Here is a 16,850-nt window from a genome sequence, read left to right as displayed (position 1 = left end):
CTTTCCAGCAGTATTTTTTCCCTCATTTTTCTCTCTTTCTGCCCTATCTTCTCCGTTTCCTTTTTGCTCGCTATATACGTGTTACTTCCTTTTCGATTTTTTTTCCGCGCGGGACGTGTTTTTTACTGCCCTTCGTACGTCCCTTGAAAAAGACAGTCTGACAACGTCCTTCTCCTTCGCGAAATGGATTCTCACACGTACGGGCACGCACACGTTCCAGAGTCCACCTCGTCCTGGCTGTAAGTAATGCATGCGCGACTTCAAACCGATCGTCAAAGTCAGCCGGACGTCGGGGCCTTATACGAGAGAGGAGAATAGGGTGCCCGGATTTCGTTGTACGATGTGCGCTGTGCACGCACACACTGTTGCGCCGGGCAACTTGAATACGCGCATTCAAGTTCTCGAGCACACCGTGCACGATAAAAAGTTATGTTAACTTTCCGCCGAATATCCACGCGATACTTTTCGGGGCGTTCCTTCAAAAATTTCGTTCTACTGTGGTAATTTTACGATATTCTTTACGGCAGAATTTCTACAAAATATCTTTTTCGATCGTCCATCGAATTTCTGGTAATTTTTCGTGGAACTTCGACGGATCTGCAGACCGCGTCCTTGAAAGTTCGATGGCGAGCAAAAATTTCGTTTTACGAGCGTTCTTTCTCGGACCGAATTAGTTGGCGGGATGTGCGCCGACAACGATGGCGAGATCGAGAAAACGATCGGCAAGAAACTACAGACGATCGAGAAAATTACGAGGCTGGCAAGTTTTTCACGCTCGTCGAAAAGGAGGCGAAGCGAGCGAAAAAAGAAATGATATCGCGTCGATTATAACGTTGACGCGAATCACGAGCGTGTTTCTTGTCCAACGCGTATCGTGCGCGAATTTACGCATTCACCGCCGCACCGGCGAGGATACTAAAAAGTAGTGCGAACTACGCAAATTGCCGAGCAAGACCTGCAAAAGAAATTGCTCGGCTAACAAGCTGCTTATAAGGACACCGCTTCCTCGAGTAACAAGAAAAAAAAAAGAAGAAAAAAAGAACGGGAACGTTACGAGCCTCTTACTAGCTCAATTCGTCGACAGGGTACTGTTACGGTAGCCCAGGATGATTTTCACGCGAAATCTAACCAAGTTACACGCGAATTTTCGGTACGTTCTTATACACGATGAGAATATGATTTTTTTACCGTTGTTTCACACACGAAACGAGTTATCCGGGACAAGTAGAAAAATACCGTGACAGATTAGATTAACTACGTAATGTGGATTTAATTGGCAGTGTGGTGAATCGAGCCTGCCGCTTCGGTTTGACGAGCGCCACTTTGATTTCGCTCGTCGTCCGAGCAGGAAGCGAGCAACAGAGAACGCACTTATAGATTTTTTTTCCAGATAAAATAACGAGCCTCGTTACCCGGCCAGATTTACACGTTTCGCGTGAAACTATGCTTATTCGCGATACAAAACGCGTGACGCGTAAATTCTGATGAGTATTATACACCTTGAATTACCGTAGCTTTCTTCATTCTCCCCTTTCTGCATGGATATGTTCTAGTTAACACTTTATAGCCGATTGTTTCTCGCGCACGTTCAATGACGACTGCGAATATCGAATATTCCGCATAAAGTAACGCGTCTGTCGTAATCTCTCTCCACGCGAGAAGATCATTGAGTTGGAAAAAACAAAACGCGATACTTGGTAAAATATTCGTTAATAAAGCGGAATAAAAATTCCCACAGATAGCGCATTTAGAGCTAAGCGCACGCATTAACCTATTGCCCTATAATATACAATCACACTCGCGCCGCAAATTATGGTCTAAACGCGGCTTAATATATCTCGACATTTTTCACCTGTCACGCTGTTCGAGCAGTTGTTATATAGGCAACACTGGCGCACGGAACCATTAAAAGGAACCGTATGGGTTTAACGGTTTAAAGTTGCAGAGAACATCGGTACCGAATAAAAACGACGTAAGGAAGTTGACACTCGCTAACGAATTTTACAGCCAGTTAGTCAAAGTTTAAGCACTCCTGCAGGACGAAGAAAATTGATCGGTCACGCGGCTACGCTGAAAGCAATTTCCCGTGGTTCTAGCTGCTGGAAATCGCCGTTTCTTCGCTTTTATCGTCGACGATTTGGACCGAGTCGACGTCGGAATGATCCCCATGGCTCGGTCCATTTCGCGAGCGCATTAAAGCGTGGCCGGCGTCGCGATGCACCCCTGTAATTTTGGCAGACACGATACCGCGGCTTCGTCGCGATAAAAGCTCCGCCGCGCCGGAAGCGCAGGATCGTTACTCAAAAGGCACGACGCCGCGAAAAATCGATTCTCCGGCGACCATCGCTACGAGACGCGTTTGGCACGCGTGCCAACGCGTGTATGCGTATTTGCACGAGACTCGACGAGCAGCAGACGCGAACAAAATGAATCTTTCACTGTCTCAAGGTCTGGGAAGTGTCACGTGGCGGAGGATTTTCCTCGCGCAGAGAAGAAAATTTGGATTTAGCTTACATGGAATTGGTGGTGTTCCAGTACATGCTGATCGTCTTTGCGCAGTTGCTCACAGTGGAGAGTAGAATCGTTTGCAGGCAGACGAAGAACACCAAAGTTACAAAGGACGTGGAAACCATCGTAACAACGTGGACGAACGAGCAGCGTGCACCGCGTCACCACTGCTCACCAAGAATACAACAATCAACAAACAACCACGACAAAAACAAGAATAACAAACAACGACACCTGCACTTTTGTTGTTGTCGTCCACAACCACCTTCCACCACTGTTGCACGGACACCACATCCACACTTCACTATTTTCGTTAGAATCGGTTCTCGTTTTCTTTTCTTCTTCTTCTTCCTGTCCTATCTCTTTTTTTTCCTATTTTTCTCACGTCGAAGATCGAAATTCTGGGACTCGCGTATCCTCGTTCGTCCCTCTTTATCCTCGATACATTCCTCTCACAACTCTCAGCTTTCGTCGAACTTTCAACGACCAACAAATCTTCCCACGTTTTTTGCACGCTCCTCTGGTTCCGTGTGTTCTACCGGAGCGTCTAACAGATCGAGAAAGTCGTCGAACGTTGACTTGACGAGTGGCGAAATTCTTTGATGAAATCGTCGGTGATGCGCGATTGGTCGTTAGAATCGGCGAAATTTCTCCGGTGTTCTGTTTCCAACGGTGTCCACCGTGGTTCGCGTTCCATGGGTCCACCCCGTGTTTCTCTCACCTGGAGCGCACCTTACTGGCCCTCTCATTGGTCTAACTTTGCCGGAATCCGATAGAAACGACGACGAACTGTCGATAGAGGATTCTATCTAATAGCTTCGTCGAACATGCGGCGCATCGGAGAGATGATTTTACGAAAAATCCACCGTTTGATAGATGGAAGGCTGTCGTTCGCAGACAGTAAGAGTATCCGACGCTCAGCGACGGGATCACGCGAATCACCGTACAATCGTGAACCTGCCAAGCATCTCACCAGCGACCCTTTTCTCTCGGATCGACGTTATTTCAGATGAATGAAAACCTTCGGCTAAATAACTATCGAAGATTTCTCACTGTAAATGCAAACTCTCACTGAACAATAAAAGCACCAGTCTCCTCTGTGACAATCCTGGCAGCTACCAGGAACAAGGAACAAGAAACTCTAGTCGTCAGAGATCGCACTGTGAAATCTCACGGGTGGACCAACACCAGAAATCTAGCGAAATGGAGCGGTGCCCTTTTACACCCGGAACACACCCCCGTATACTTTCTCACGCACTTAGGATCCGCACGGGTCGCATAACCAGTGAAACGGAGCGACGCTCTCTCACTTGTTCGATCAAGATCCGAACCGATATATCGGTTTCTGTATAAATCCAAGAGGACGATAGAACACTGAGAAAACTTCTTCGTTGACTTCTCGCCTCGATATGATCGTAGGCCGACACGCGTTACTCCGTTGAGGAGCGACTCGAGCAATGGTTTAAGAGGCACTCGCTGCGTCGAGACGAGCCCCGTGAACGCAGAGAGAACGGTACCTTCCTGCACGGTGTCGCGGACGCGTCTGTCGGCCGAGCGGACTGTCGCGGCCGTTCGTCTCGCGTCGGCAGACTCGAACGACGACCGGGGGTGTCGGGGAGCGCCGAGCGTTGCCGGAAACGCACGAAGCCCGAGGACCCTCGTTCCCTCCGTGGCTTCGCCGACGTGTCTTGCCTTGGTCCGCGACTACGCGGTATTACGCCGCCTGCTCGCGAGACGCGAGTTTCCGAGTGGCTCTCCCTGCGAGCGTGTTCCCGTCGCTTCGCTTCGTCTCGAAGCTCGGTTCGAAGCTCCGGATACGGAGAGTGTCGTCGGTACGCGACGCGAGATTCTCGTTTCTCGCACGAGGTGGAATCGTCGCGACCACCCGTGTAGATTGCACGCGGTGAATTTTCATTCTTTGGTCCATCGCGTCGCGGCAGAAAAGCAGTTCCCAGTTTCGAGTTCGTAGTTGTTCGAGTTTTCAACCGAACTCTCTCAGTTGACAGATTTATTTGTAACTGATCGACGTTGTTCAGGTATCCATGTATATCTTCGAAGAGAAGGTGCAGATCGATGTCGACGACGATAGGTGATTTCGATAGGTGATTTCGATGGCGGAAGGTTGGATAGGAGTTCGCGGGCGGTTGGGCGCGGACCGTGAACGTGAGAGTATTTGATCGGGACGGCACGAGGAGGAGAGGCACGAATTTCGGACAAATTTCATCGCAGCGAGCTCACGAGGTGCGGGAATTGGATTTTTTTAAAAGCAATTTTCCCGTGGAATTACGTTTCGTTAGTGGGGGGGGGGGGGCAACTTTATTCATCGCGTGCCATGTTTGGCCCGTAAGGCCCAAGTTTTCGAGGTCGATCGAACATTATTAAATGAATTCGCATAATTACCGCGCCGTTGATAAGATACGTAATTTCCTGTTTAAGATCCTTGGTTATCGTTCAACGCACTCGTTTAATATCGCCTCGTACGCGGATACACGGGGTGTTTCGGTCGCGTGCAAAAAACTTTTACTGTAGTCTCTGTAGTTATCGAAGGTACAATTACTGAAACTTTGATCGCGATCGTAACAATCTCTTAAATTGTATCACACTTTCGACAGCGGTAAAAGCTCAATATATAAATTCTCAATTGTACGATTGCCGAGGTTCGAAGTTAATAATTAAACGAGTTAATAATTGCCAGTTGGATATCGCTTTAATTATTTGCCATTCTACTTCTCGGATCTTTCTTCTTAAAGAAACCTATTCTGCACTTTATTACGTTACGTATCGATAGAAAATATCCAAGTATTTAACCTAAACAGTATTCATTTGCACTTTAGGTCGATTGTGTTAGTACTTACTATTCCAGTGAAGTTTTGAAATTTGAAGTTTACAAAGTGTGACGCATTTTTTATTTCAAAGTTTCCAGTGTTTGCAATATTCTAAGCTCTTATTTCCAGCTACGATATTGCACGTAGTTATAAAATTGCCAGTGTTGTAATTTTCGTGTTATAATCCAATTTATTTGAGAGGTACGTCAACATATTTAGACGAGTTACTACGTGCAAGTAGCTTATTGGACGTAAATCAGTTGAGATAGAATGTCAAACGCAATTCGGATCGTGGAGGGTTAAACTTCTATCATTACGTAAGTAGTATCAACAAAATCTATCCACATAATCCTCCCTTGAAATAATCTCTCGAAAAATTTCCTAAAATTCTGCAGACGTATGTCAAAACATCTCGTTCGTATCCGACTCTTTCTAACTTAAAAACAAAAGCAATTCGTTTTGAGAAGTAATCGATCCCTTTTATCAGCTATACCGACCGTGACTCTTCTATTTTTCGTGGCCATTTAGACGAGACCCTCTGCAATTTAATGAAAACGGCAACGAACACGATGATCGAGTTAGGGAAAGTTCGCGACAATGTGTTTTCGTTTAATCAGAGACCGGAGGATTCCGGGGCGTCCAGAAACCGTTCTGAGATTGTCGCGGCTGGCGTTGCGGCGGTACGTGCCGGAAAAGACAGTTTGACGTTCATTAACAAAAGCAAGCGGCGTGATAAATAGCAACGCGGGCAGTGTGGCGCGGAATTGCGAAACTCGGATGGAATTTAATTTCCAGAACGACGTACGGCGGCCCTCACCGCGCACGGCAACATTGTTTCTATCGAGTTGGAGCACACTGATTACACAACCGTCCCTTAAGCCTCATTACCGTCACTGAAAATTTCCATACAGCTGTAGGCATGAGCGGGCGAATGCAGAACCGCGCGTGGTAGAGAGGAGGCTCGTCCGGATCACGATTCGCCTCGAGTCCTATGAATTAGCGTCCCTCGTCGTTTTCTTTTCTCCCATTTTTATCATCTAGACGCGGGGGCTTTTAAGAGAGCGAGAGTGCTTTCTTGACTTACGATCGTCGTTAGTCCTCTCGTTTCCTGTTTCAATTTCGGCACGCGCCCTCATCGTTTCTCTACTCTTTGACGCGTTTCCTTTCTCCAACGTGTGGCGCTTTCATGTCTTCCGAAGGTTTTAATCTTCATCTAGTTTTCACGAGACTATTCGCGGGTGCAAATAATTCTTCGTGTTCGGTAAAAGGGATGTCGCGTAGAAAGCTTCTTTTTATCTAAGTGTCTATCAAGCTGAGAGAAAAAGTGCGAGATTGTAGTCTCTTTTAGAACAAGCAATCGATAGTCGTTCGTTTTGTATAGAATTTGTAGTAGGCACTTCCTTTGTCTGTCATGACAGTTTCATTTTTCCTATGATTCTGTGTTTAAACGTCTCATCCGAGTATATAGGTATTTTCCAAAGCGTGGACTTATAGAAGAAGACGAATGCAGACGTTTAAACAGACTACGTATTACGTTCAGATCAGAATACATGAATTAGAAAGAAGAGAAAGGACGATAGGGTGCATAGTTTGCAGCGTGTATACGTGCAATCGCGTCGAATGTGCTCGAGTACGTGGCGCCCTCCACGTAAGCCAGACATGGTGATCATCCTCTGCATTGCTGTGCCGTCTACAACGATCTTCTCGAGGGCATGGTTGTTGGTTCTCTTGGATCTCGAAGAACCGGTATCTACCCACGGATAGTCATGTCGGTCATTAGTTCGACTAATGTAACGCTTCAAATTCTATCGGGCCACGGCGCCGGGCTGCATTGCATCCTCCCACTAGAAAGTCGATGAATCGTTAATATAGAACAAGGAACACGCCCGATTCTAGAGAGATTCCATGCTTTTCACTTGGTCCATTTTTTTCTCTGCCCGAATGGAATATAGATTATGCCGAACTGTAATTTCTTTCGACCGCAACTATTCCTCTTCTTTCTTTTTTCTCCGCTTGTGTTTTTATGTTTCAGCGTTGATTGTTAGTCGGACTAGGTATGTTTTGAATTAATCGACGATGGAGAAGAGTTGATGTGACTCGTTAGTTAAAGAGGGTTCCCCGTTGCTTGTTTTCTCCGGGTTTTGTGATGGAATGAAGCGATCAGGAATGATAGAATCGTCAAGAGAGTGGAAGTGGAAATACGGACAAGGAGTACAACGAATCGATTATAACCGCCGGCTTGCTTTTTCCCTCGTTATGGGTGATTAAACAATCGTGTTTCGTCGCGTCTGTTCGTGTCTGCGGCCAAGTCTCGAGTGGCTCGTTAATGTTCGATGGTGTGTCTCTGTTTTATCCCACGAGGCTATGACTGCTAATATCGAGCTTATGTGAGAAGAAAGTCGTCATGAAGTGTATTCGTCGTGTAAAATACTAAGGAGAAATCTGTGTAAAATCTGTGCTCAATGATAAGTTACAATAAATCAAAGAATCTTTGTGGAACATCGAGTGTTGTTTATTCTATATCCATTCTGTTGAAAATCCTCTTCCTATTCACAGCTTTTCCTAACGACCGTCTTTCATCGAACTATTGTATTCTTTCTTTTCTACTACTTTTTAATCAGCGTATCAACATTATGTAGAAAGAACCTTAAAAGCAGTGAATAAATTGTCAATAAAAAGTCTGTCAAACAATCTACAAAGCAGATCGAATTCTGTCGTTGCATAGAAAACTTAGCCTAAGAACCGCTTTCAGTGGACCAATAGAATACAATTATTATCACCTTCGTACTTTTCGATCAATCGATCTGTTAACATTCCAAAGAACCTAAAGATCAGCAAATAAAAAGAATCCGTATTCGACGAAGGTAAAGAAAGGAGGAAGAGCCGAGTTTAGGGTTAACCAGGGTATTAATAGAGTCAAGTCACGTTCCATACCGCGATATCCTTAAATCGTCTTCAAACAGAGAGAACCGATCGAGGTCTCGAGATCGTTGATCCACGATCCGTTTGTTACACATCTTCGCTTACCGGCTACTTTCTTCTTCGTTATCGTTCCTTTTTCTTTGGTGTATGCGGTTTGATCGTGCACGATCGACGAGGAAAAGGCACGAGAGAGCTCGACCAAGGCGATGAAGATATCAAACGGATGCACGCCGGATAAAGAGGCGAAGAGGTACTCCAATCGGTAGGTTGTATAAATACCAGCAGTCATGGAGACGAGAGTGCTTCGTAAATATTGATCGTTATTCTTGCGGTTCTCGCGGACTTGAGGAAAAGAAACGTCGTTGGATAAGCCAAATCCTATGTACACACGAGACGAAGGATGCCCATTTCGAGAGCCTTCTGTCGAACGATTGATCAACAACTGCTAGACTCGTCGAAACCGCAGGCATTCCGGAAGGCAGGTGTGTCCGCCTAGTTTTGGGAGAAACTCTCGCTCACCGTTTATACGGAAAACCTGCGAAATGTTCGGTTTGTGTTTCCATCGAACCGGGATTCATGCTCGAACAAATTTCCTACCGAGTTTATGATCGAACGCTTTGTTTATTTGTCTCGATGTTCTCTCTTTCTGCCGATTCACACGCTTGTCACTTTAGAAATTTTTCAAAATCAACTATTTCTTGGAATATTTATATCGGTTGAAAATGCGATATTTTTAGAAGGAAACTCGATTTTATACAATTTAACTGGTCGTTAAAGTACCTATGATTTCCCAGATGGTTTGAATCAGGACGAATTTGCTATGAATTCACCGATTGAGTTCGTGCCGCGCTACGTAATCCAGAAACATGTCACTAATGTAGAAAAGATTCGGTGAGAAATTTAATGATGAAAATGACAAGTTTTATAGATCTTCGGCGGTATATTTTTGAGAATTCAAATAATTTCTTTCAAATATATTAATAGAAGTTATATATTATAGTATATGTATTGAGTTAGATATTTATTCATATCATTTTTCATTTTGACTTTTCTGGTACAAGTTTTACATCTACCTTTGTCGTCGGTAATTTAGCTTTTAACTTTCAACAAAAAGTTATATATACTTAAACCGAAATCGTGACCACGCTGGACCGTTTAACCTCGAACCGACGCACAGTTTGCCGACAAAAGCATCAGGGAAAGTTTTGAAACGAGTGCAGCCCCATAATGAATTTTCAAGTGGTCGCCGTAAAAGGAGTCTGTGGGACAGTGAAAATCCTGCGCACACATTAGATCCTACCAGCAGGAGGTTTCAGGGTTCTTCGTTTCTCGAGGGTCTATCTATGGCCCGAACGAATCCGCAGTCATTCGGTAATGCAGGTGCAACGATCCGGAAATGGTAATTCCATGGAAAGTCCCAGGGCGGAATACCAAATCGGAAAGTTACACTTACACTTGGCCGAACGTGGTGCATCAGTGTCGATAATTCATCGGTGTGTGGCTTGTATAATCACCTAATGGTCCTTGAGTTTAATATTCCGAGCCGGTTTGATTATTTCCCCTACTTCTCTGTTCGCCCTGTCGGGGTCGAGTCGCGAATCAAGAAAGTTGCAGCATTATTAATGCATCGGTATCGATGACGTTACCGCTGGAAATAAATCACCCTGAGGCGCGGACCGATGATAAATTAATCCATCGCTGTTGCAGCGATTTATTACACGGATTTCGACGATCGATCTCGCGATAGCGGTTTTCTAGCCGGCTACCAACCTCTCGCGCGTCTCTGCATAACGATCTCATGGCGTAGGTACATAAGTAACCATTACCTCGATTCGTTCTTCTGGTTCCGTGGTTTCCGCGTCGATCGTCGGAGCACCGATTAATATCAGCGAAATTACGAAAGATCGTTTTCAGGCCCGACGTCCTTGGTTTTTTAGAGTCGTTCGCCGGTCGGTTTCGCCGAATTATCATATTTTAATAACTTCGAATACCGAAAGCGACCGATTCGAGGAGTCGTATGTATCGTTGCTCGATGCTTCGTGATTCCTCGTTCTCGCGTTGTGAAACGCTTAACGCCCATCGATCATCATTATTCAACGGCGTTTGCCGAATTCACCAGCTGTGTTCCAACGTGCTCGCACACTCGTGTACCCATACGTCTCATCGAGTCGAATCCATTTCGCTTCATTACCGATCCATCGTGGCGATCCATGTTGACCCTGCCTTGAACTACGATCGAACGCGCGTCGTCTCGTCGAACCTCCTGTTTGCGATTCGAGACGTCCGTCGAACGCGTAAACGCGTCTCTACCTTCGTCAAACGGTTTATTTCTGCGTGCAGGAATAGAAAGACAGGGATCCGATCGAAGATGATCAAAGATGAATCTTCGGTGTATAGACGATATCGTCGGGGTGTTACAGTCGGTGGGAGCTAATTGATCTGGGGCTCTGACGAGATTGACACCTGTGTGACTCGAAAAATTTTCGGCAAGGTGCGTGTGCGGCGATCGTGAAAGACCGCAGAGATCCATTAGCCATTAGCGAACGTTTACGCGCGTCAAGGTGTCCGCTGGAACAATGGGAGCCACCGGTATAGGAATCGATTTCTACGGCTTTCTTTTATCCTACCGGTTTCTCGCCTCTCCGGATGAGGGAGGAGCGTTGCTTTTCGCTATCTTTTTCGCATAATGCATTAACTCCACGGCACCCGCGGGTGTACGGATTTAATTTGTAAAACGATCGACTGTCCTTGCCGATGAGGCCGAGAACACTGGCGTCGAAAACTCGCGAGACCAGATCCGATCATTATTATTAAGAATTACTTCTTATATTCGTAATCGTAATCGTTACGAAATTTCTTTTCAGACGAGATTGCATATATTTTTAACCGTCGAGATATCTACACGACAAAAATCGAACCATCGAATCGATGTACCGCTTCGGTCAAGAAGTTTACGAACCGAATCGTTTATGGATTTGTATCATCGTAATTTATGCAGATTCAGTTTCTCACGGCTTCCCACCGATACACCACCCTTCCAACCGAACTAACGCATCACTCTGAAAACTTTCCCTCTTCTAAAAGTCTTAAAAATTACACGTTTCGAATCACTCGCAGGGAAATACTCCTCGATCTTAATCTGCGTTTTAACAGACAAAGGATATCCCGGGAGATCTATCGTCGAGACAGGTCGGCTACGCCACTGAGCGTATCCTGGAATTCGACACACGGGCGATCTCGAGGCGCCGAGACAATGGTCCCTCCCCTCATCCCTCATTGTTTCGACCACGTCTGGAATCTTAAAAGACTATCCATTATTATACTACCATCGAGAGGAGAGAAGCGAGAACCACCTCCTTCCTCCTTTGTGGCCGCGTAATAATTGAAAGTGCCACAAGACACCTGCCCATGAAATCGACGCGGGAATGCCCGTGGAAAATTGTACCGCGGGGCCGTCTCCTCGGACCCGCTCTCGCTTCCTTACGTTTCCATGGCTCGCGTACTTCGTCACGAGCCGCACTCTCGCTCGTAGTACGTGCTTAACTCGCATCATTACGCATTTCAATGGCCGACAAATTATGCTCGTGGCGCGCGTGTGCGTCCGGTTTGTTCGCGTGTGTCTCTTGAATCCGCGGCATGAGACGAAAAGAGAAAGAGAGAGAGAGAGAGAGAGAGTGGACATCGATGTGGAAAGCGACGGTTCCTTGAATGGGGACGCCTTTTCAGGAGTTCCCGGGACGATACACGGGTTCGAAGGACGGTACCGTGGATTCCACGGGAATTGAACGGCCATAATACGGCGGACATACGTGTGCGGGCTGCATAATCTTTGGTAAAACGCGCCGACCAGCATAATGCCTGTTGCCCACCGTAGGTGTACCATATTACAAGGGAGGAAGGTGGCTGCACTTTATCTAGGCTCTCACACGCGTCTATTTGTGTCTACGTTTATACTCTGCGTAGTGTATACGTATATATACAAGAGAGAGGTGAATGTGGGAGAGAAAAGGGGGAGGTTGAAAGGGAAAGAAAGAAAACGAGAGGTATATATGTAGTGGAGGTTAGAGAAGCGGAGAGGCAGAGGGAGGTAGTTAGTGGCGTTGGCCGAGAGGAAAAGAGATGGATAGGAACACAATAGGAAATGGTATTCTATTATTCCAGATGGGCATCGCGGTATCTCTCTCGCTCTCCGAGGAATGCCGCTATGAAATCATTCTCCAATATTTCACCGTGGCCTCTTGTTTCCTCCCTTCGTCCTTTTGTACACGTCGCGTAACCACTGTCATCGGCAAGTAAACCCTAAACTAATGTCAACCCTCTTAGAATCCGTAGCCGTGGCTGCGATCATTCATCATCCGGCTTTGGTAATCCTCTTTCATGCGGCGGTGCATATTAATCGCGAGCTCGATCGCGCGCACACGTGTCGTTTGTAATCAACGGGATTGATAGCGTTTAGATTGAAAGGATTAATCAGCTGACGGTGAACCTGTCTGCTCGTCGCAAAGTCTAGAGAATTCACGAGGACGGTGTCAAAGGAGGTAAGAGATAAGAGATAAAAGAAAAAGCCATGGTAATGAAATCGATTTCGATGGTAACGCGTGGCTGTTGTTTTATTTATGAGCGCTGGACAGGTATTTCGAGTCACGAGGCGACGCTAGACGATCGCTCCTTTAATGCTTTCATTTTATCGTTACCTGAAGAATCACGGTTAACCTATTTTCCTTTTCAACCCCTTGCACAGGTTTCGCGAGGTATATTTAAAATCACCGTGGGCCGTTTCCTTCATTGCCTTTTCGTTTTCTTTTCAGAGACTCCTCCACGAATCCCGCTGTCCCTGCGGTTACGAGGGAATAAGAAATTGCGGGCAATGATTCGGAACAAGTCCCCAACCATGGTTCCACGGTGGCGTTTTTTCGTGTCTCGTCGTTTGTTTGGCCCGTTACTTTGCGCGCCGGCACACAGGAAATATGCGGTCCACGGAATGAACGCCTGTCGGAGAGGCGGGCCCTATGCTCGTTTGTAACGCAACATTTATGCTTTCGATCCCGTAAACTTTGGCAGATACGCGCGAGCAGCCATCGTTTTGCCTCGTTTTTTCAACTGCATCCGCTCTGACGGGATTATCGACTTTCAGAGTTACTTTAAATATCCCTTTTCACTCGTTAACACATTTTTCATCGGAGATACACCGTTGTCACCAAAAATAAGACTTTCGCTGGAGTAAAGATATCTCTTTCATCGATCATTTAAGCAACTTAGATACAAAAGGAAATTAAATGCTATAATATTTACTTCTAGATATTAATCACAAATTTTACAGAGATTCGTAGATTTCTCGCGATCGGTATGACACGTGTCGATAATCGATGTTGCGAAGATTACAAAATTGATTTCGAGACGATTGAGACCTTCTCGATGAAAACCAAGAGTAGCATAAAATTATTTCAGAATGTTGGATAGCTTGAACATCGTTCGAGGACATTTTTAGAAATATCCAAAGATAGCGCGACGTTGCTTCGCACTGAAACGGCATTACAAATGTTTGGCATTCAGGGATTAACTGTGAGACATCGGAATGGGACAGGGAAACTAACGGAACTCGTAACTTCTACCAGAACAGATTTCGAATCGATTCAGGCTTCCAATTTCCTATTTTTTCTCTTAAGGCAAGAATTGCCTTATTTTCTTCTATTTTACTCGTCTAAAAATATTGTCATCCCCAAAATAACAACCAAAATAACACTTTGACTGCCACGTCGGTCATATATGACCGGCCACGGTGGTCATTGGTGACCGGTGCGCTTGAATTTCTTATAATTGTAAAAATTGTATGAAAATTGACAATTAGGGTATTTTGAATATAACCGATAAATAAAAGATACTTTGAAACAGAAAGTGCCCCATTAAACAATTAAACATTTTTATTAGAACATCAATAAAAAAAAAAAAATGAGAACAAATCTTGCATCTAACGGTTCACTGTGTTTGCATCCATATTTTTGAGGAGTAATCTACGAATATTATTATAAAATATTATATTAGAAAGTAATCGTAAATGCTTCTTTATAATCATATAATTGAAGTTAGAAGCGTGCACATACCTTCCTATTATATATAGAATGGGCAAATACCGTTTACAAATATCTTCTACACGTTTCAACAATATATTCTGGACATTTTGCTTACGACGAAATAACGAATGCGAATGGTTTGTTGAAATAAACGAAGCCTTGTTATAATATGTCGCTATCAATTGTTACCAAGGCGCCACCAATAAGATAAACGGTCCATTGGGGAAGAATGTTGTCTTACATCATCAATTTATTATTATTTTGCCATTATATGCTTTGAATAACAAGAATAATCCCGTGGCTCCTGAGCGAAACATGTGATTTCGGCGTGGCAATCAAAGTGTTAATGCAATAAAATTATTTTTGAAACTGACGACAATTAGGAATGGCTTACACTATCGTAAATAATTGCGCAAACAATGAATTTCATCGAGAAAGGAATAATGATCGCAACGTTTGCAAGCGTAACGATCGAAGATGAACGTTGAACAGCTGAACATTTCGACCCGTATAAGATCTCAATGGCTCGCTCTTTCGAATCTATTATGCTGAATAAGTATCATTTCGTGTGTGCGACAGGTGTGCAATACGCTAAACAAGAGAGTTCGATAGCTTTCTCGCAGAAGGCGAGTCTAAGCCCAATTTCACCTGCTATGGACTGTGCCAGTTGTCTCTCAGACACATACGGAAGTGCGAATCCGTTGGTCGACGCTTAATACCTGCCTGCGTGCCGATAAATCGTGCCACGTGCTCCGTTCGCTCGAAAAAGTCACGCGGATGTACAAAAGAAGGAAATTATACTATCTAATTCTCGATCTTCTTTTCTCTTCTCTTTTACAAACTTCAAAGCTACTTGCTAACTTCCATTTCGTAATTTCTTAAACAAATTATTTTCTTACGCTATTAAGCTACAACTTCTATGAAACGAAGGACGTAATAATATAGCGACGTAATGTATAGTTTTCAGTACTTAACATTTTGAAAAAATTCGATTTTCGACTGAACTAGTCATTGGAGTTCTACCAGACATCTCGGTAATACCTCGTGAGTTATGGTCCTGCTGTCGAAGTTCTGTCACTTTCGTGAACTTTTGCTCAAGAATCTAAACAAGCATCGTTTCCTTGGAAAACCTCGTACTCGTAAATAGAATTCTGAATTCTGCAGAGCAATGTCGAAAGAGTGAACGGCAGCTACTTTCCAAGTAGCCGAACGAACAAGCGATTCCGCGACAGGTAGCGATCAAGCAGCTCGGTGGTTGGCAAGATTTACAGTCAGTCGATACCATCTTGAACGTACAGACGTTCGCCGTAAGTAGTTAAAAACAATTACGTTAATTGTCCGCGGTAGCAATTAACCGGGATCGGAAGCGAAAAGAAGACCGTTCCCTTTTCCGCTGGATCCACTGGTAACATTTGCCCCTTTTTACGGGGGGCCCAACTCGAACTTCCATCTTGTCGCCTCGATCTCTGGTAAAAGTTCGATTCGCCAACGGATAACGACCGAGAATTCGCACTGCAATTTTCCCTGTTCAAGGATTCCATAAAGAGGCACATAAAGAGCGCGTGTGCAGCGAGCTTAATGTCGGTGCACCATGACCGACTTCGTTTTCTTCGCAGAGTAGTAGCCTTTGTGCTCGCCCACGCACAACTGATTTAGCTTTAATTAGCTTAGGCGCATGTTAATGCACACCCATGAGAATTTTGTGCTTTTACCTCTCTTTCTCCTTGGCCCTTTGTGTTCAACGTAGAACGTAAGTACTTAGAGACTTGTAGAGAACAAAGTCGAACAGAGGCGGTGTGTCGCATGATGGCGTAATATAATGGCGATCGACACGACGGAATATCGAACACTTTCTCCCAGTATCGATAATGCCTCGATTTATTGACCGGTGTTTAGCCGGTGGCCCAGATTCCTCTGGCTCGGCTGTGACCGAGTCGCAAGCGGCACAATGCGAATTAGCTTCGCACGTTAATAGTCCGCGTAAACCGTGGGCGTGGTAATAAGTAAGGTTTATGCCTTCTTTCGGCTATAAAGTCGATCGATAAAGCGAAAAACTACATCGCCACGGTACGCGCGGTTCTCTTTTACTGTTCCTCTATGTTTGATTCATAATGGCCGGCTCGCCGATATTTATCTTCTTCCGCTTCGAGAATCGGTCTGTCCTTATCTGCCAGGGAAACGAACGCCTTTTAGCGCTCTACTGCGTATGCAAATCGATCGAGCGATCGTGGTAGCGAACTTGGCTGCTAGCATAGCCAGATCTAGTAAAAGTGAATCATCTCGCGGATGAAACGGCGAGACTTTTGCAGCTTCGCGAGGCCATAAACAGAATCGGACGACGTTTGAAAAATAAGAATAATTAGAAACAAGATAGAAATGTTTACGAAAGGAATAATCCTCTTTGTTCGGTTGCTGTTTGACAATATTTATCAAAATATTTCAATGCGTCCGCCGGATGAACCGCAATGCTCGCAGGGATAAGCCGAAATCCAATTGGTTTCGAATTATTGGAGTAATTATGGTG

General features: G+C 44.9%; 1 protein-coding gene across 3 annotated transcripts in view; it reads right to left on the bottom strand.

Annotated features, from left to right (window-relative positions):
- Positions 1-16,850, bottom strand: part of LOC122577713 (ephrin-B2) — a 293,161-nt gene that overhangs the window by 53,891 nt on the left and 222,420 nt on the right. For 2 of the 3 annotated variants that reach the window (XR_006320409.1, XM_043749214.1), the window contains exon 1: positions 2,515-4,046. The exons of the other annotated variant lie outside the window; for it this stretch is intronic. Coding sequence is in view for 1 of the 2 variants with exons in the window: in XM_043749214.1 (XP_043605149.1) it covers positions 2,515-2,633 (119 nt within the window). In the remaining variant the exon portion in view is untranslated. Of the gene's footprint in view, positions 1-2,514; positions 4,047-16,850 lie in introns of those variants that run through there. 3 annotated transcript variants of the gene reach the window in all.

The sequence above is a fragment of the Bombus pyrosoma genome, linkage group LG2 (assembly GCF_014825855.1).
Source record: "Bombus pyrosoma isolate SC7728 linkage group LG2, ASM1482585v1, whole genome shotgun sequence".
NCBI classification, from domain to species: Eukaryota; Metazoa; Arthropoda; class Insecta; order Hymenoptera; family Apidae; genus Bombus; species Bombus pyrosoma.
Note: the sequence above shows the minus strand (reverse complement) of the source record. Positions and strands in the feature narration are given on the sequence as shown.